Source organism: Argentina silus, assembly GCF_951799395.1.
Source record: "Argentina silus genome assembly, chromosome: 3".
In the NCBI taxonomy this organism is placed as follows: domain Eukaryota; kingdom Metazoa; phylum Chordata; class Actinopteri; order Argentiniformes; family Argentinidae; genus Argentina; species Argentina silus.
In genome coordinates, this window is record NC_139657.1 from 20,003,320 (window position 1) to 20,022,158 (window position 18,839).

Consider the following 18,839-nt stretch of genomic DNA (forward strand, 5'->3'; position numbering starts at 1 on the left):
TGAACAACCATCATCCGCTTGGGCTGGCCGACTGCGGAGTCTTGACAGAGTTTGCCTGGATCCTGATGAGCCAGTTGCCTCCCCAGGTCACATCACATTCAACACAGTTTGCATACTCTTACGACTCAAGTCAAAACACACGTAGGCTAGTTTATGAAACTACTAGGCAGTCGTAGTCCTCTAGACTAGGTGAGCGTAGCGTTAACAGGTGGCTGGCTAGTAGAGTTCGTAACACATGGTATTCATATGCCATGATAGTGAGACTTACCGGTAATCATTTATGGAGTAAGGATGTTAGAGAATCAGTTCCAGTAGGGAGCAGAATATCACTATGTGATGATATAGCGTAATAATACCAAATATACTCCAGAAATGGAAGAACATATTGTTATATAAACTGGCATGTGAAGTGTATTTTCGACCAAATCTTTATCACAATCAAAAGCCATAGGAAATAAATCCACCTGTCCTCTGGCAAGTAAGCAATTAAATCTTTATTAGGTCTGCAAAGACTTACCAAAAATAGGTTAATATAACAAAAAAAACATTTTCTCTTTTTTTAAGCATACAAAACCATATAATATATCACACTTTAATACTGTTTAATTGCAAATTCTCTGTTTTTAACATTCACACATTAAGCCATTCATTGCTACACCAACAGGGAGGGTCTTGGACCAATGAAAATTCTTGACCAACATGACATGGAACACGTCTACGCCAGAAGAACTTGCGCTAAACAGTCAAGAGTTAATACAAAACTTTGGCACAATCTATATAAAGTTGAAATCATCTTTTTGCTATATGGAGAGAAAAAAGTCCTTGCATTTTAGTGCATTTGGGAGAGGGGTCTACAGTAGTCCACTGGGGAGTGCAGAGCAGCGTAGCAGGGCATTATGGGCGGTGTTTTGGGAGGTGTAGGGGGCTGTTTTGGTAGGGTTGTGTGTGTGCGCGTGGCGAAGTTCGTTCAGGGCACAGACACTTTGTAGGGGCTCCCGGGGACGTTGTCGTCCCCCCATTTGACGATGACGGTGTAGTTGCCCTTGTCATTGATGGTATAGGTGACGTTGTACAGCTTGTTGCCCATGTGTTTGACATACACCTCCTCACAGGGGGTCCGGGGGCCGTGCACTCCCACCATTAGCATGTTGGTACCTGGAAGAGGGACAGACAGTCAGTAATGGCCCTATAGGTAGGTATATATGTGTGTGTGTGTATTTGTGTGTGTGTGTGTGTGTGTGTGTGTATGAAACATGTGTGTGTGTGTGTGCACCTGTGTGTGTATGAGATGCGTGTGTGTATCTGTGTCTGTAGCTATCTCACCTGCTTTGCTGCAATCCACACTGAAGGTGTTCTTCTGGCCCACCAGGGCCTTGGATAGCCCCGCCCCTCGACACACCACCTTGCTGGCGTCGGAGGACAGCTTTGACGAGGAGCTGTACGCCCCGGCCACCTTGGAAGTCTTGGTGACGGTCTCGACCAGGACAGAGGAGGTCTCGTGCAGGCTGTGTCCCCCTGACAGACGCGTGCCTGTGATATATATATATATATATATGAGAGAGAGAGAGAGAGAGAGAGAGAGAGAGAGAGAGAGAGAGAGAGAGAGAGAGAGATGTTACAGAAGAGCCGCAGCGTCATGACTCACCCAGCCCAGACATTACATAACCCAAGATGTTTTTGAAGAGTGAGGTGCAGTGGTGTCTACTCAGCCCAGCTCCCTACACCTGTAGGCTACCCCCCCCCCCCCAACCCGAGTACCGATGCTCTGAGGGATTCTTGTGAGAAAGAGAGTACACAGTATCTATATTTTGTCTATATTTGGCGTGCACCCAGCCGTCAGCATTGTGTTGTTACATAATATTTAGGAAACTTTTATCTTTTCAGACTCGCACAGTGTGTCGGGGCGCACTTTTTTCATAACAAAATTATCTTTAATATCAGGATCAAAGGGATATGCTCCACACACACATACAAACAAACACATAAACAAACCAACGCACCTGTGACTTTGGCTTTGAAGGGGCTGCCCACTATGTGCTGTGGTCCGCCATATTTGATGGTGATGAGATAGTTGCCGGGGGCCATTGGAGTGTAGGTGACCTTGTAGCCCTCGGGACACTCGGAACAGTCCATCTTAACCTTGGAGGGGCCGTCGATGTTGACTGACAGAGCCGCTGAGCCCGCATTACAGGTATTGACCACAAAATCTGAGGGGACGCCTATGAAGAGGACAAAAGATGGTGAAGGGACTGGGTATTCACAGAATATTAAAGGAGGTATACAACACTTTTTGATACAACAAGTATTTTCTAAATAATATGATCTATGGTCAATTCAGACCAGCTGCGTCAAACACAATAGGGAGTGGGTGTACTGTGCAGTATATCTGTATGCACTTTATATCTGTATGTATATATCTGTATACTGTATAGCTATTAGTTACCTGTTGATCCTCCCTCCAGTCCAGGCCCGTATGCTGTCACCATGCCCGGGTCCCCAGCCTGTCCAGGAGCCCCCACACGCACATTGAAGGGGCTGCCAGGGATGTGGCTCCCGTTAAACCTGACATCAATAGAGTGCACGCCGTTCTCCCGTGGAATGAAGCGGATCGCATTCTTATCTAGGAACAGAAGAGAAGGGGGTTATCAAGTATGAATAAAATGTTTTGGAATTCCATGTTTGTATGGAGGGGGAATATCAAGTATTAAGAGTATGGGCTATAGTGTTTGGATGTAGGATTAGCTTACCACTGTCCAGCTCAGTGACATAGCACTCCTCAGCCGAGCCAGAAGGGGTGTTGACTTTGGCGTCGATTACACCCTGCGCTCCGTTACGCTGCACTGCAAAGGACGCCTCCTGGTTCACCTTCAAATCCTTCTCCTGAGGGAGAGAGAGAGAGAGAGTAGGGTCACGACTGAGAGGGTATTGTTAGGTGGTGTGTGTGTGTGTGTGTGTGTGTGCGTGCGTGCGTGCATGTGCCACTGTGACTCATTATGTATATGAATAGACTGAGAGATTCTCAGGATGAGTGTGAGAGGGAGAGAAGGTCAAAGTTCATAGTGCGCTGTTTATTGTTTGTGCCCCAGCAGGAGAGATGAGTCGTCCTGTCAGTCAAGGTGGACAGGGCAGTAATACCTCAGGCCTGTGGTCACTTGAACACACAGACCAGCCAGCTACCATAAAACCCTGCAGAGGCCCTAAGAACAGTTAATCCTCCTCACTCACTCACTCACTCATTCACTCACTTGCCACTTAACAACATCAACAACATTACGGCCTTGGATACTGCCACAACAAACTCCTCCAGTTACACTTCAAGGACAAATCAAACTATGGCGCAGCCCTGACCACCAAACAAACAACAATTAAATATAATATGTCCCTGTGTGTATGTGTGTGTGTTCTCTTACCTGCAGGCTTGTGACTGTGAGTCTGCGTGCCTCATCAGACAGTGTAGCGATAGGTACAATGAAGGGACTATCAGGGATGTGCTCATTGTTGAACTTGATTGACACTTCATAGTCACCTGCGGAAACACAGGTATAATATGGTGACAAAAAACTTAGTATGTAGGCATGAATAGATTATCATCACAGCTGTTTGCAGGAGAGAGAGTGTAGTCCTAATAATCTGGGTCTCACCTGGCTCCTGGACAATATAGGACACCCCACAGGAGCCGTCCTTCCTGTCCTCAAAGGTGATCTCAGCCTTGCTGGGGCCCTCCACTGCGATGGACAGGCCTCCTGCACCCGCCTCCCTAGTCCAGATACTGAACTCAGCTATGGAGAGGAAAGAGAAACACACACATTAGCACCTGGATCATACAGTAATGGTACACGATGAATGCATCATTTATAGTGGTAAACAACGTTTATAATGAAGGTAAATAGGTACATAAATGAATAAAACGTACTGGGGGCTCCCGCCACTCCTCTCTCCAGACCCGTGCCTCCGGCTCGGACCTTGTGGGAGCCTCCCTCGCCCAGGGGTCCCACAGTGAACTGGAAGGGGCTCCCGGGGACATGCTGGCCACTGTACTTGACATTGACCGTGTGGGGGCCCATCTCCTGGGGGACGAAGCGTACGCTGTAGGTGCTGTCCCCTCCATCCACGATTTCGGCGTCCTCAGTCTTGCCCCCGGGACTGGTCACCTGGGCCGTCATCGGCCCGGCGCCTGCCTCACCTGGTGATGGGGGGGGAGGGGATGGATAGGGGGGAGGATTTTTTTCATTGATTAATTCAATACATCTTTATTGAACCAGGTCAGTTGAGGTCAAATACACAGCAAACATACTGTATATAAACATATACAACAGTTTTTAGGGTGTGTAGATATACGTAATAATGAAACAGTTATGAGCATAAATAGAAAAGAAGAGATAAAATATAGGGAGGATATGACCAATAACCACTATTGTGTCTCTGTCATTGAGTCTCACCGTCTTGTTTGGGGATAGCTGGTATCCCAGCGAAGCTGCTGAGGCTCTCTCTACCCAGGAACTCTCCAAACACATCTCTGAAGGGGCTTCCTCCTCCCCCCATCTGGGTGCTCTCCTCCACGCGCACCTCCCTCTTGGTTTCTCCGCCCCGTGTCTTGCTGATCTCGGTGCGCTCTGTGCGCGTGTATGTGTGGCTGCTGCGTGTGAATGTTCGGGTCAGTCTCTCTTGAGCTGACACCATCTGGAACCAGTTTCCTATAGGGAGAAGAAACCATAAGGGTTCATGATTGAGATATAATCATTGTTTGTGGAAAATGTTACCATACTAATAAAAGGTACTTCAGCCTTAGTATTTCAACTGTAGTACTTTATGGCTGTGGTGGGTGACTACTCTGATTGTGTTTGTGACCACACTTGACCACTGTTTATGACCACACTTGACCGTTGTGCTCACCTGGGATTTTGAGGTTAAGGCCACAGGTGCTGCCTACAGAGGCAATGGATGAGGCCTGTCTCTTCCTGGTGATGCTCTCCTTCATCCTTCCTTCTCCTGTCATCTTCACTGTGAAAGGACTTCCTAGAGAGAAAGAACATCAACCAATCAGAGAGGCCCACTGAAGTCTTCTAATTGGGGCATTACTAATTAAAGTCCAAATTTATTCTATGTGCATTATCACAAGTCTCAATACACAAGACAAGTCTCAAAAAAAGAATGTCACTCAAATTAATTTAACCATATTTCCAATGTTCAACAGTGAGGTGAGACTGACCTGGGATGTGCTTGTCGGCAAACTTGATGTTGATGAGATAGTTGCCTGGCTCAGTGGGGCAGTAAGTCACCCTGCACGTCCCATCCTCCATATCCTCACAGTTGATATCCACTTTACTCGGACCCTCGATTGACAACCCTAGACCTCCATAACCTGAGAGAGATAGGGAAAGAGAGAGAGAGAGATAGGTGTAAAGGGAATGTGTGTATGTAGATCTGTATGCAGAAGCTAATATAAGAACATCATGTCAACATGCCAGATACTAGCTCCTATTCTTACCTGCGTTCCTAGTGTCCACAAAGAATTCGGCCATTTCAAACGTATGTGCCTCCACCAAGCCTTTACCAAAGGCCTTGACCCTGCTGGCCTCTCCGATCTCTGACTGGCCCACCATGATCTTGAAGGGACTGTTGGTCACATGCTTCCCACTCTTCCTCACACTCACCTCATGCTCCCCAACCTCCTTAGGAGTGAAGGAGATACCTGTTGGAGCAATGGAGAAGAGTGAATACACAGAAAATAAAAGGAAGAAAACTGGTATTGTTTCGGAGAGTATAATTAAATTAGTATTGTTCTGCAAGGCTATATCTATCAACTCTAAATTTAAGATGTGACTTTTTTCAACTCCAGGATACATTATAAATAGTGCTTTGATTCAAGGTAAAGTAACTAAACCATTTCTCTGATGGCCGATGTTTTGGTATGTGACTCAAAGGCCAAGTGAATGAGTATCTCACCAATGTGTCGGTTGGGCAGCCTCTTGAGCAGGCATGGCTCCTCGTTGCCAGAGGGAGCTCTGATGCTGGCGGTCAGCAAGCTCAGGTCTGACTCTGTGATCTTCAGTGACACGTCCGCTGCAGTGCCGACGTTCAGCTGAGAGGTCCTTGTGATGGAGTCATCACCTGAGCACAGAGAGAATATCCACAAAACCGTTTAATAAATCTCTTTGAGCCCTAAAACCGACATGATTCAGTGATATAGCAAGTGATATTAGTGGCATTGTCACCGTACAGTAGAGCTCTGTTCAACAGGGACTGACTATGAGGATGCCACAGCACTCTGGGAGAGGTAGTTCACTCACCAGTAATCTTAGCAGTGAAGGGGCTGCCGGGGATATGTTTGTTGTCAAACTTGACAATGATGTTGTAGTCTCCAGGAGCAGAGGGCAGGTAGGACACGGTGCAGGTACCGTCCTTGTTGTCCTTACAGGTGATCTCTGCCTTGGAGGGACCCTCCACAGCCAGGGACAGACCGCCTGAGGGGGGGTTTAGTGATTATGCTCAGCTGTTTGAATAGGATTTGAATAGCAGTATGATGTCTAATTCATGACGTGAATAGGAAGAATTGGAGGAATAGTGAGAGTTACCTTCTCCAGCGTTCTTGGTGACCACAGTGAAGGTAGCATTCTTGTTGACCGTGCCGTGACACAGGCCTGGACCATAAGCGGTCACCATCCCACTGTTTATGGCGTCCACGTAGAACTGGAGAGGGCTTCCTGTATGGGGGAGATCATGAAGGGAGACCATTAGATATGACTGGCCATTCCCATTTGTTTATAGAGCCTATAGACTTAATGTCAAGCTCATAGAGGGTTTATTTTTTAACAAAACCGTACCTGGGATGTGGTTGCCTTCATATTTGATGTCCATCTCGTGCAGGCCCTTCTCTGTGGGGTGGAACTTGACTGTAATGGTTCCATCTTTGTTGTCAGTGATGTGGGGGCGGGCCGTCTTACCCGAGGGCATGCGCACCTCACCTGGAAAACATAACAATAGAATGTCACTGTTACGGGTGGAGAGGTCTTTTTCTGTTAGACCTGGGGTGTTTTGTTTGTTTGTGTTCTCTCTCTTGTGTTCCAGCAGGTCCCTCTTGTCAGGTGAATCAGTGGGAATGCCTGGCAGCTGGGATCCATCAATCAAGTCTTCATTTGTCCATCAATTAACTCACACCACACCCTATTTAAGTTATTTTGTTTGGTTCCTTAAGAGGAGTGGCAGTCCTCATTTGATTTGGTTAAGTTAGAGAGGTGGCAGCTCGCCTTTTGTTTTTTGATACTTTGTTTAGGATGTAGTTTATGTTCCTGAGTTTTCAGTTTGTTTACCTTTTGTTAACCTTGTTTTTTTTCTCTTCTTTTTTCAGCCGGGCACAGAGTTCGAGAGGTAGGGTAATTAGTTACAAACCTGCAGGTTTACATCTTGTCCTGCACACACATAGGGTACCCCTTGTATTAGTACATCAGAGAGCGGCGACACTAACCCTTGTATTGTTTTGTTTAGGTGCTTCGGCGCCGGTCATGGGGATTAGTTTAGGGGGTTAGCCTTGGGGTTGTTTTTGAGTTATAAGTTTAGATTTAGTTTTTTTCCTGGGGTTTTTCCTTTAGTCGTCGCTGCATAGCTCAGGGGGTTGGGTCTATGTTGTGTCTCGTTCTCTGTGTCCCGTGCTGCTGCAAATAAATTATTATTGAACAGACTTTTGGTTGTCACTGGTCTCCTTCGTTCATGCTCTCACTGTCCTGTGTTGCGCCGGCGGTCCCCTACCACCAGGGGGTTTGGGCGTAACAGTCACTATGCCTGAATCAATGAGAGAGTGTGTGTGTGTGTGCAGAGGACAACAGCCTACCTGTTATCTCTCCCTGCTGCATGGTGAAGGGGATGACCAGGTTGAGAGGGCGAAACATGGGATCCATGCTGTCTCTGGGGACAACAGGCTCCTTTGTAGCCTATTAGGGTAAAGGGAGGGAAATAATGGTCTATAGATATATAATCTCTACACAGAATGAACTACCATACATCCACCCACATACAGTCAACATATACATCTAACATCAACACAACATATTGATCATATCATCTATCAATATTATATTAATATTATGCCTCACCACAACATGGAAGGGGCTCTTGGGGATGTGCTTTCCTCCAAAGCGGATGGTGATAACGTATTTGCCGGGTTCAGGGGCCGTGTAGTAGATGTCGAAGGTGCCGTCCCGGTTCTCCACCACGTCCATGTCCAGCTCCGACCCCTCGGGAGTCAACACCTTGCAGGTTACCTTGCCCTTCCCAGCAGCCTTTGCGTCCACAGTGATGACGGTCTCCTCTGAGGCCTGAAGGCTGGCTAGGTTTGCTAAGGGACAAAAGAAGGGGAGGAGAGAAGTTTAGAAAGATCTGTCATCTGCACATTGCTACTGTACACCTGTGAATCCTGGTTGTATTTCTAAATCATTATAAAAGAAAGCAGAGCTACTGTCCAGTTACTCACCAAAGCTATGTCCTCCAATAGACACTGAAAATAAAGAAAAATCATCAAGCTACAAAGAAAATCGACTCAAATTTGATTTCCATATGTATGTTTCAGTTGGAACACATGCATGCAATCCAGCAGGGTTTCCTCATACACTATACATACCTGTGAGCAGACACTTGCTGGCATCCCCAGTGGGCACAGATTGGATGCGGTAGGGTGAGTAGGGGATCTCATCACCTCCGTACTTGATAGTGATGGTGTATGGGCCTGTGGTGTCTGGTACATAGGACACAGTGTAGGTGCCATCTTTGTTGTCCTGAATGGTGGCCTTCTTTGGCTTGCCTTCAGGATCCTATAGGGGCAGATATGTCATGTGAATATGTGGATGTGAAGGTGAAAAAAGGACTACTAAAATAGACATTTTTAAGAAAATAAATAAACGACAGTGGTTGAAATAGCTTGAGAGATCAATTATTTCCTGTCTGGAGAGGCAGTTGAACCTACCAGTATCTGCACAGTGAGCAGTCCTTCTCCTGCGTCGCGGGCATCGATAGTAAACTCCACAGGCAGGCTGGCGGGCACACCTTTGGTGTCCAGACCAGGACCACTGGCACGCACCTTACTGGCATCATGCCCGGGCAGAGACCTGACCTTGAATGGGCTGCAAAGGAAAAGATGCAAATAGAAATGAAAAAGTGAACAGGAAGAAGAAGAAAACATAATAGAAATGTGTTAAATGCCCACAAAAAAGTAAGTGAGTGGTGAATGTAAAGGTAATTCTAGGTCTCACCTGCGGGGGACCTCCTCTTCTGCATATTTGACAGACACTGTGTAAGGGCCGTCCTGGGCTGGGGTGTAGTTAACAGTGTGTGTTCCATCACCGTTGTTCTTAACACTGACTGGCTCAACAGCACCTTTGAAGATAATGTTATAATCAAATAAGTGTGTGTGTGTGTGTGTGTGTGTGTGTGTGTGTGTGTGCGTCTGAGTGTGCATCTGAGTGTGCCTGTGCCTGTATGTGTGCGTGTGCGTGTATGCCATCTTAGCCCCTCTCACCTGTGGGTCCATTGAGCTTCACTTCCAGTGGGGCCTGTCCTGCCTGGCTGCTATCCACAGTGAATGTCTGAGGGACATGAGCTCTCACTCCGTTGCCCAGCCCTGGGCCTGAACACTTCACCTTACTGGGGTCCACCACATCTCTGACGGGCACACGGAAGGGACTGCCGGGGATGGGGTGTCCTCCGAAGTTGATATTGACATCGTATTGTCCAGGGGTGAAGGGGACGTACTCTACACTGCAGCTGCCATCTTTGTTATCCTTACAGGTCATCTTAGCCTCTGACGCCCCCTCAATGGTCAGGCCCAGACCTCCGGTACCAGCCCCCCTAACAGACACAGTCAAAACAAATGTCAACATCCTAGTTAATCTCCATAATACAACATAAGAAAATCTTGGATCATCCAAAATCCAATCATTTGAGGATAATTGAGGTTGTCATCTGTCATCTGCTAAGTGGCATTTGGATTTCTATATGATGATCCTACCTGGTCTCCACAGTGAAGCAGTTGGGTTTGTTGGTGAGTCCTCCCTCCAGTCCAGGCCCGTAGGCCCGGACACGTGTGGGATCACAGCCCTCCACCACTGACACTCGGAAAGGACTCTTGGGGACAGCCACGTCATCATACAGCACCTCAATCAGATGCACACCTGGGGACCATAGACATAAGAGAGTCTCAGTAACTGCAATTTGGGTTAGGGTTAGGGTTAGGGTTAGGGTTGGGTGAACTACCCCTTTAAAGTGTTTCTCTACCTGTATGCTCTCAATACAAGTAGACACATGACATGATGCAAGACAAGATGCTTTCATTGCTACTTGAACGAAGTCAGAGCCTTTCTATTTTTCAAGAGGAATACATCTGTTCCTCATTTGTTGTTCTACAATGACATTTTCTCGACAGAGCTCTCTCTCTCAGTGTATCAGTGCATTCCCAGCCCAGTGGTATAATATTAGAACACATCTGATGGCAGGGGCACTGCTCTGATCTCTTAGCTCCCCTGTATGTGAGCGGCCCACAGCACACATACCTCCCTGTTTAAGAGCTTCTGTTCCAGCACAACATCTATTTTTAAAAGCCCCCTCTGCCTCCCTGCTCTAAGCCCCCAGATCACTTGTCTACTACATCATTCTGTATTTGTACCCCCTCTCTCTCATATCATCCCAAATGGACCTCAGCCACCTGTTGCTAATCCTCTCTCTCTCTCTCTCTCTCTCTCTCCCTCTCTCTTTCTGTCAACCAAAACGCTTTGATTCCATCTTCTACTACTTTAGATTTGTCTATACTTTCAATGTTTTGACATGGAATACATATTTCAAAGTAATTCACATCTGCATTAGAATCCTCTCTCTCCATTCTATAATACTTTCACTAACTGAATCAACGTGGTTGAACTCAATAAAAGAACAAGTGAAAGCTCTCTTTTTTCTATGGGTTCTTACCATCCTCAAAGGCAGTGTACTCCACTCTGTAGGTGCCGTCTCCCTTGTCTGTGATGTAGGCATCCGTGTTGGTGCCTGAGGGGTTGATGATGCGGGCCTTCACATGGCTCCCACCACTCTTGGTCTGGGCACGGGCGTCCACAATGAAGTGGGTGGTGACCTCCCTGAGGACCCCTGAAGATACAGACAACCATAGCGCAACTATTAGCTGTTTTTAGTGTTAGCTATAGTAGCCTTTTCCTCTAAGGTTACTGTAGTAGCCTTTAGCTATAGTAGCCTTTGTCAGTAAGGTTTACTAGCCTTTAGCTATAGTAGCCTTTGTCAGTAAGGTTTAGTAGCCTTTAGCTATAGTAGCCTTTGTCAGTAAGGTTTAGTAGCCTTTAGCTATAGTAGCCTTTGCCAGCAAGGTTTAGTAGCCTTTAGCTATAGTAGCCTTTGCCAGTAAGGTTTAGTAGCCTTTAGCTATAGTAGCCTTTGCCAGTAAGGTTTAGTAGCCTTTAGCTATAGTAGCCTAGCATTAGCCATAACCTATACTGCAATATGCCTATAGATATGGACCACTCCAGATCTATGTACTGTAGCCTTACCTCTGGGCTCCACTCCTGGCCCGTAGACATGTACCCCACTGGTGTCCACAGCTGGCTCCACCTGGATGACAGTGGGGAACTTGGGCACCATGTGACCCCCGTACTTGATGCTGATGGTGTGTGTACCATGGAAGGGAGGGATGTAGGTGACAGAGAAGGTCCCCTCGGAGATCTTCTGGATGTGTACCTCGGCCTGAGCCCTGGACTCAGACACAATCTCGATGGTGAGCTCTGCCTCTCCCGCCCTGGTACAGTCCACTGTGAAGGTGGCTGGTTCCCCAGCCTTGGCCTTCTCCAGGCCGGGCCCACTGGCTGTCACCTTGCTGGGGTCGAAGGCGGGTCGCACCGCTGCCTTGAAGGGAGACCCCGGGATGTGCTGCTCTCCAAACAGGATGTTGATGGCATACTCGCCAGCCTCCGTGGGCAGGTAGTTCACTGAGCATGTGCCATCACCATTGTCCTGGCATTCAATCTTGGCCTCGCACGGCCCCTCCACAGTCAGACCCAGCCCACCGGCGCCCGCACCTTTGGTGTCGATGGCGAAAGGAGCTGGCTTACCCACAATGCCACCCTGCAGACCTGGGCCATAGGCACGTACCTGAAGCAGACATGATGGCCAAATATGTTGTTATATCACTCAGACTCATTAAAGATTACAATTGGGAGTAGCTAACAGTAAGTTAACTTTTTCTTTCTTACCATGAACCTCACACTTCAACTGAGCTCAGTAAAACTACTAGGGTTCATTTGTAGGGTTATTTACCTTTGAGGGATCAGCAGGCATGACCCCCTCCACAGCGAAGGGGCTTCCAGGGACGGGGTTGGCATCATAGCTGACGTCCACCTTGTAGGGCCCCTCCTCTGGGGGGATGTACTTCACACAGTGAGTTCCATTGGCTGCATCTGACTCCAGCTTGCATGGGATTGGTCGGCCAGAGGGCGAGGTCATCTTCACGCCCACCTCACCCTGACCTCCGGCTCCCTTGGTGTTGACTGTGAACTCCTGGTCCTTCCCAACCTCCACCTCTGCAGGAACAACCACACATGAACACTTCAATCATCTCACTCATCATTTCTAACAATACTCTTTCAAACGTTGACTATCCCTATTGTCTTTCTATTGCAGTGTACTGTGGAGTATTATGTTTAGAACTTACTGTTGTCCAGTCCTTCCACTTTGACCTTGCCCAGATCCAATTGATGGGCCACTGTGATGGTGAAGGGGCTCTTGGGAATGGGGTCGCCACCATAGGTGACTGAGATAGTCATGGTACCCTGACAGAGAGAGTGAGACAGAGGGGAAAAGATGTAATCGTAGAAGGATTGAGAGAGGACAAATATGAAAGTAGATAGTAGTCATCTTGATTCGTGGAATCGGGGGACCTAAACATAAATTAAGATGCTGTCTCCAATCAAAAACCCACCTGTTGAATAGCAGTGTACTTGACAGTGTAGGAGTAGTCGTGGTTGTCGATGATCTCAAAGTCCCGTACCGCCTCTCCCTTGGCTGTTGCTGTGAACAGGACCTCAGGTTTGGCCTTGCCCGCTCCCTTGGTGTAGATGGTGAAGTGGGTTGGAGTGCCGACCTCCACACCTGTGAGACACAGTCTCATATCAATCCCTGAACCTCTGACCTATCATGTTTGTTTCTAAATCAAAATGTGTTCATGGTCATCTGCATCTGAGACAGTGATGTGGCATGGTGCTCTCACCTGTCTTGTTGAGTCCAGGGCCCTCGGCCCTCACCTTGCCTGCATCATGGGAAGGATCCACCTTCACTCTGAATGGACTGACGGGAATTTCCTGTAACACAAACTTTTGAGTTATTTCTAACTGCCACACTCCTTAATATCTTCACACCTAAGGACTGAACATGGCATTAAGGCATTACTAAAAGTACTGATACGCTAAGCTGCATACAATCCAGTAAAATACTACTCTCTAGCCAAGAACCCAGGCCAAGTGTGGTCTTACATGGTCAGCAAACAGCACCATGATGGTGTAGCGGCCTGCACCAGGGGGAGTGTACTTCACAGTGAAGGTGTCGTTGTCATTCTTGATGATGTCAAAGTCAATGTCTGCCTCAGCAGGGCCCACCACACCAGGGGCACACTTGATTCCAATGCTGATGTCACCTGGAGAAGATGGTCATTTAAATGATATGCACATTTCAAACAACACACAATATACACAGTGTCAATATCTCCCTGTGTCTATGTAACCTACAACGAGCTAGACATTTCTAGTTATTTGCCTTCTATGTTCCCACTCGCTCTGTCGCTCTTTCCCCTTCACTCATACACACCCACACACTCTAACACACACACACACACACACACCACTCACCTTGTCCAGCCTCGCCACAGTCCACAGTAAAGTAGGTAGGCTCGTTGGCCTTCAGCCCCGTCTTCTCCACTCCAGGTCCATAGACCTTGACTTTGTCTGGGTGGCAGCCCTCTCCAACAAGCACCTATATGGAAGAACACAGTGCTTTAGACAGATAGGCAGTGCTTGAAACACAGCTATTGCTATTGCTACTTTCCCATATCCATTTATATCTATATCTAGTGGATATATAGCTGGGTGAAATAGTAAGAGAGAGAATGGAGTGAGAGAGACAGAGACAGACAGTGACACATAGAGACAGACAGACAGATAGAGAAAGAGAGCGACAGACTGTCTTACCCTGAAGGGGCTGTTGGGGACGTTGACATCTCCCCAGGTGACAATGATGGTATGTTTGATAGGCTTGGTGGGAATGTACACACACAGGAAGGTGCCATCTCCTTTTTCAGTGATCTTGATGTCAATGGCAATACCCTCTGCATCCTGAATGGACAAGATGGACTGTCAACACTAGTTTGCATTATAATGCATTATAAGCAATGTGAGTTGGGTTTCCTATTTCTCTCCGTACCTGGGCATAGATCTTGAGATGGCCTTTTCCAGCCCCGCGGGCATCAATGGTGAACTCAGCTGGTTTGTTTACAATGACACCAGTGGGCGACAGACCTGGACCAAAGGCTTTCACCTGGAGAGGAAGAGTACAATTCAATATGTGTGTGTGTGTGTGTGTGTGTGTGTGTGTGTGTGTGTGTGTGTGTGTTTGCGTATTTGCATGTGCATGTGCATGCATCATAATAAAAATCTAGAGCTGGTGTAGGCGGTGCTTACCTTTTCGGGGAAGACATCATTGGCTGCTGGGAGGATGTGGGCCATGAAGGGGCTGTCCTTGATGTCCTCGTCATCACAGATGACATGAACAGCATAGTCACCTGGCTCTGTTGGCCAATAGCGAACATCGCAGGAGCCATCACCCTTATCGTCACACTCAATCTTAGCCTGAGACGGGCCTTCAATGGAGAAGCCTGGAGAGAGGTGTAAGAATAAATACATTTAGAATTGTCTTCCATCATACTAGACACACAAGCACTCTATTGACTCCCCGGTACAACTCCTGTGCTTTATGCCCCTGGTCATAACTCACCCAAGGTTCCCACTTCAGTGCCAATGGCCTCCACCACAAAGTCAGCTGACTTGCCCACCATGCCTGTAATCAGGCCGGGACCCCATGCTCGCACCTTCTGTGGGCCTGCTTCCTCACTCACCTCCACCTCAAAGGGGCTACACACACACACACACACACACACACACACACACACACATAATTATTACTACACAGTTCTAGCCTACAGTGTATGTTGAGTTTAGGTGCTGCTGATGGGTGTGAAGTGGTGTCTTACCTGCGTGGGATAGGTTGTCCTCCCCAGGTGATGGTGACTGTGTATTTACCAGACTGGATGGGGTAATAATCACACTCGTACACTCCATCTCCAGCATCTTTCACTTTCACTGGCTCCTCTGCTCCAGCTGAGAGCATCAAATAATATCATATTATGTTATCATTATAGAGAAGTACCTTAGTCTATACATGTATCTGATACCTGTACTGCTACTCTACATATGCAGCTCAACACAAATGAACAACTCAAATAGAGAGAAAGTAGGGGGAACATCTAAGAGAGAGAATAGACAGATAAAAGAGCAGAGTGTGGTAGGATGAAAAGAGAGAGAAGGAGGAGGAGGAGGAGTGCTGCTGACTCACTTGGTCCTTTAACTGAGACCATGAGCTCTCCAGTGCCAGAGCCCTTGGTGAAGACTTTGAAGTCTGCCACCTCCTTCACCCTCACCCCCTTAGGCTGGAGGCCTCTGCCTGTGGCCCTGCAGGCGTTGGCATTGATGGCTGGAGAGAGAGGGGGGTAAAGAGAGGGTTACACAAAGAAAAGACCAATGAGAGCTGTCTGAGGGCAGTATTAGTAGTATAGACATGATGCTCCATTCACATACTGTAGGCTGTCATATGCAGACAGCTGCAGAGACAGACAGCTGCAGAGACAGACAGCTTTGGACCTTGACATGAAGTCTGCAATGGCATAATGCTTAATGCAGAACACAGACTTAAAAATAGGAAACCATGAACGGAAGATTGCAGCATGAAAAACAAACGGAGGCATTTGAGCGAACTGAGGCATTATCGAACAACATTTCAAGTCACTCGGTCAGAAATGTTGATTGCAGGCAAAATAATATAGATTGGGCTGATGGCTTACTTGGATATAGTCAATGTAGTTTGAAGAAAGTTTTTTCTCACTGATAGAAAAATGCACTAAAAATGCAATCCCAAAAACAACGCAACAGAGCAAGCAAAGTCATTTGACACAGAAACATTCACCAATGCAATCTTGGCAGAACACTATCACTAATATCACTATGATAACTTCTCTGACATCTGCAGTTCTCTACCACAGTATGACATTCACCATACTGTCTATCTCTCTTTCTGAACATGTCTCCAATAATATCAAGCTGGCATAAGGCAAGGCAGCGAGCGCCCAAGCACAGCACATGTCATGGCACTTGAAGGGGCCCAGGGTTGGCTCAGTCATCGGAAGCTTATACAGGTGCATAGTGCAGGGCACGGCAGGGCGGGGCATAGAAGGGGTGGGGCCCGGCTGCTAGCATGTCAGCACAATGACGGGCATAGGCTCCACCCATCAGTGGACCATACTAACTTGGTCGGCCAGGTTTGGGGGGAGGAGCCCCTTTCCTGCCCTTGTCTCCGGAGGGAGGACGAACAGACTGAGGGCTGCCTATCTGAATCGGGGGCCCAGTGGGAAGGGCAGTGGACGGTGCTAGAAATGATAGACAGGAAGAGGTTAAGCAAACCTCTAGTTGTCATGTGCTGGCCCAGGGACAGTGATGACTGACAACTGACTGTGGACTGGGAGTGATAAATCACCAAGGCAACTACACAGAATCAACAACAGTGATTAGTGTAGTGACAGTTGACAGTTGGCTCACCCTCTGCGATGTTGACGTTAAACGGGCTCTTTGGGATCTCCTGGCCTGCAAACATGACATGGATGGTGTGGGGGCCCTCCAGCATTGGACGGTAGGTGCAGCGGAAAACACTGTCACCCTTGTTCTCCAGGAGGAGTTCCACTGTGTCCTTCTTCCCCTTGGGGTCCACGATGACCACGCTCACATCACCGTTACCGGCACCTATGCAGGAAGGGACAAAGCTGTCATCCTATGTTTTGAGAGCATTTTTAACTGATCTGGGCTGGTGTAACCTCTTAGGTCAGTCAGTCTACCATGCTAACCTGCAGTGTAGATGTCAAAGTAGGAGGGCTTGTTGGCCACGTTGCCAGTGGGCTCCAGGCCTGGTCCTCTAGCATGCACCTTGTTAGGGTCACCCATGGCTTTAGCCACGTTCACTGTGTAGGGGCTCTTGTCAATGTCCTGTCCAGCAAACAGCACTTTCACCTGGGGGAAACCATGTAAAAAAGTATTGGTAAGAATCCTTTGAAGACCATTACCATTCAATGGCTTTGGTATATCTTGATGATGAGAACTATGAAGGTATTTGTTGGTTACCTTGTGGACTCCCCCAACCTTTGGCATGTAGGTGACAGTGTAGGTTCTATTCTTGTCATTGTTGGCCACCACTTTAGCCTGGAAGAAAGGCAAACATTTGAGAGATCAATACAGACCTATATTAGCAGCTAAGCTAAGCTAGCTGTTGTGACATGTTCATAATGGCAGGTCTCTCTCTCTCTCACCTCCTCCTTGTATCCCTCAGGATCCTCCACATACACCAGGACCTCGCCTCCACCCGCCTCCAGTGTCTCCACGGTGAACACAGCTGGCTTTAGGACCATGTTGCCATGAGCCTCAATACCTATGAAAGGTAGACAGTTAGTTTCAAGGCTACGCATAGAAAAACAATACATAATGGTCCTTTATTCCAGTATACCTACCAGGTCCGTAAGCCTTGGCCTTGTTGGGGTACAGCTGTTTGGCTTTGACAGGGGCTCCAGGCTTGAGCTTAGCCTTGGGGAACTGGGACAGGTAGGTCATGACTGAATGCTCATCCACATCAGGATCCACTATCTCCTCAGGGGCAATCACCTAGGCAAAAAGCAGAGGGGGTAAAAGGTTAATACAACCACAATTGTATTGTTCTCTGGCCTTTTCTGTGAATAGTCCTTCAGCAATCAGGAGGGGAGTAAGTGACTTTCCATGCACAACATTGATAATGACCCGTGTTTGAATTTAAAGTGAATTTAGAAGAGTTTGAAAATGACAACAGATATGAAGGGCCTCCCTCTGACGTCCCTTTCTCCTCCACTCTCCCCCTCTCTGCACGTCGGCCATGTTGGTTGTTGAGCTATCACAGCGTAGTGTAAAGCTGTCCTCCTCTCTGGCTATATTTAACGCCAGGACAGCAGGGTGAAGGACCATGCCCTCAATAAGCCAGCCAGGGGATTTAGCATGAGCCAGCCTACTCCCTACACCTCCTTTACAGCCCCGCAGGAATCCAGCCCACAGGGCTCTGGGAAGCCATGACACACACCCGGCGCTATGCTATGCTATGTCACTAATGCCTGCCCTGCACACTGGAGTTTATAGCCATCACACTGTGTCTCAGAGAAACACGTTAACACCCCCCACAATTACTACAGTATGAACATACAGTCATTCACACACAATCTCCACTTAGTGTGGCTGCACAGGCAAGTCTGTGTGTGAGTGACAGTCTTTCTTACCTGAGGCACACCCAACCAGTCGTCCGCTTGCTGCATGGCCTCTCTGGCATTCTCCACAGGCTGGTTGGGGTCCCAGGCCTGCCAATCAGGGCACAGACCTACAGGTGGAGGTGGAAGGGGAGAGGAGGAAGGGAGAGACACACAAGGGTTTAGAGAATGGGATTGGGATTAAGATAAAACGGCATCCTCTATA

At 47.7% G+C, this 18,839-nt stretch overlaps 1 protein-coding gene across 1 annotated transcript in view; it reads right to left on the bottom strand.

Moving 5' to 3' along the window:
* Positions 1-512: 512 nt before the first annotated feature.
* LOC310802627 (filamin-C-like) overlaps positions 513-18,839 on the bottom strand; it is a 23,297-nt gene continuing 4,970 nt past the window's right edge. Inside the window, exons 3-47 of the mRNA XM_083667099.1 lie at positions 18,647-18,744; positions 17,858-18,008; positions 17,660-17,778; positions 17,475-17,552; positions 17,201-17,363; positions 16,899-17,099; positions 16,610-16,729; positions 15,643-15,780; positions 15,281-15,407; positions 15,025-15,161; positions 14,712-14,905; positions 14,455-14,568; positions 14,223-14,366; positions 13,884-14,007; positions 13,512-13,672; positions 13,250-13,340; positions 12,962-13,131; positions 12,695-12,812; positions 12,301-12,563; positions 11,538-12,135; positions 10,951-11,124; positions 9,998-10,160; positions 9,509-9,837; positions 9,243-9,366; positions 8,957-9,113; positions 8,615-8,804; positions 8,468-8,491; positions 8,091-8,332; positions 7,829-7,928; positions 6,825-6,965; positions 6,576-6,704; positions 6,291-6,464; positions 5,947-6,111; positions 5,489-5,692; positions 5,210-5,362; positions 4,894-5,016; positions 4,440-4,694; positions 3,914-4,183; positions 3,642-3,779; positions 3,411-3,526; positions 2,748-2,880; positions 2,444-2,620; positions 2,001-2,219; positions 1,324-1,530; positions 513-1,155 (exon numbers count right to left, since the gene is read on the bottom strand). Coding sequence (XP_083523225.1) covers positions 968-1,155; positions 1,324-1,530; positions 2,001-2,219; positions 2,444-2,620; positions 2,748-2,880; positions 3,411-3,526; positions 3,642-3,779; positions 3,914-4,183; positions 4,440-4,694; positions 4,894-5,016; positions 5,210-5,362; positions 5,489-5,692; positions 5,947-6,111; positions 6,291-6,464; positions 6,576-6,704; positions 6,825-6,965; positions 7,829-7,928; positions 8,091-8,332; positions 8,468-8,491; positions 8,615-8,804; positions 8,957-9,113; positions 9,243-9,366; positions 9,509-9,837; positions 9,998-10,160; positions 10,951-11,124; positions 11,538-12,135; positions 12,301-12,563; positions 12,695-12,812; positions 12,962-13,131; positions 13,250-13,340; positions 13,512-13,672; positions 13,884-14,007; positions 14,223-14,366; positions 14,455-14,568; positions 14,712-14,905; positions 15,025-15,161; positions 15,281-15,407; positions 15,643-15,780; positions 16,610-16,729; positions 16,899-17,099; positions 17,201-17,363; positions 17,475-17,552; positions 17,660-17,778; positions 17,858-18,008; positions 18,647-18,744 — 7,604 coding nt within the window. The 3' untranslated portion in view covers positions 513-967. The remainder of the gene's footprint in view (positions 1,156-1,323; positions 1,531-2,000; positions 2,220-2,443; positions 2,621-2,747; positions 2,881-3,410; positions 3,527-3,641; positions 3,780-3,913; positions 4,184-4,439; positions 4,695-4,893; positions 5,017-5,209; positions 5,363-5,488; positions 5,693-5,946; positions 6,112-6,290; positions 6,465-6,575; positions 6,705-6,824; positions 6,966-7,828; positions 7,929-8,090; positions 8,333-8,467; positions 8,492-8,614; positions 8,805-8,956; positions 9,114-9,242; positions 9,367-9,508; positions 9,838-9,997; positions 10,161-10,950; positions 11,125-11,537; positions 12,136-12,300; positions 12,564-12,694; positions 12,813-12,961; positions 13,132-13,249; positions 13,341-13,511; positions 13,673-13,883; positions 14,008-14,222; positions 14,367-14,454; positions 14,569-14,711; positions 14,906-15,024; positions 15,162-15,280; positions 15,408-15,642; positions 15,781-16,609; positions 16,730-16,898; positions 17,100-17,200; positions 17,364-17,474; positions 17,553-17,659; positions 17,779-17,857; positions 18,009-18,646; positions 18,745-18,839) is intronic.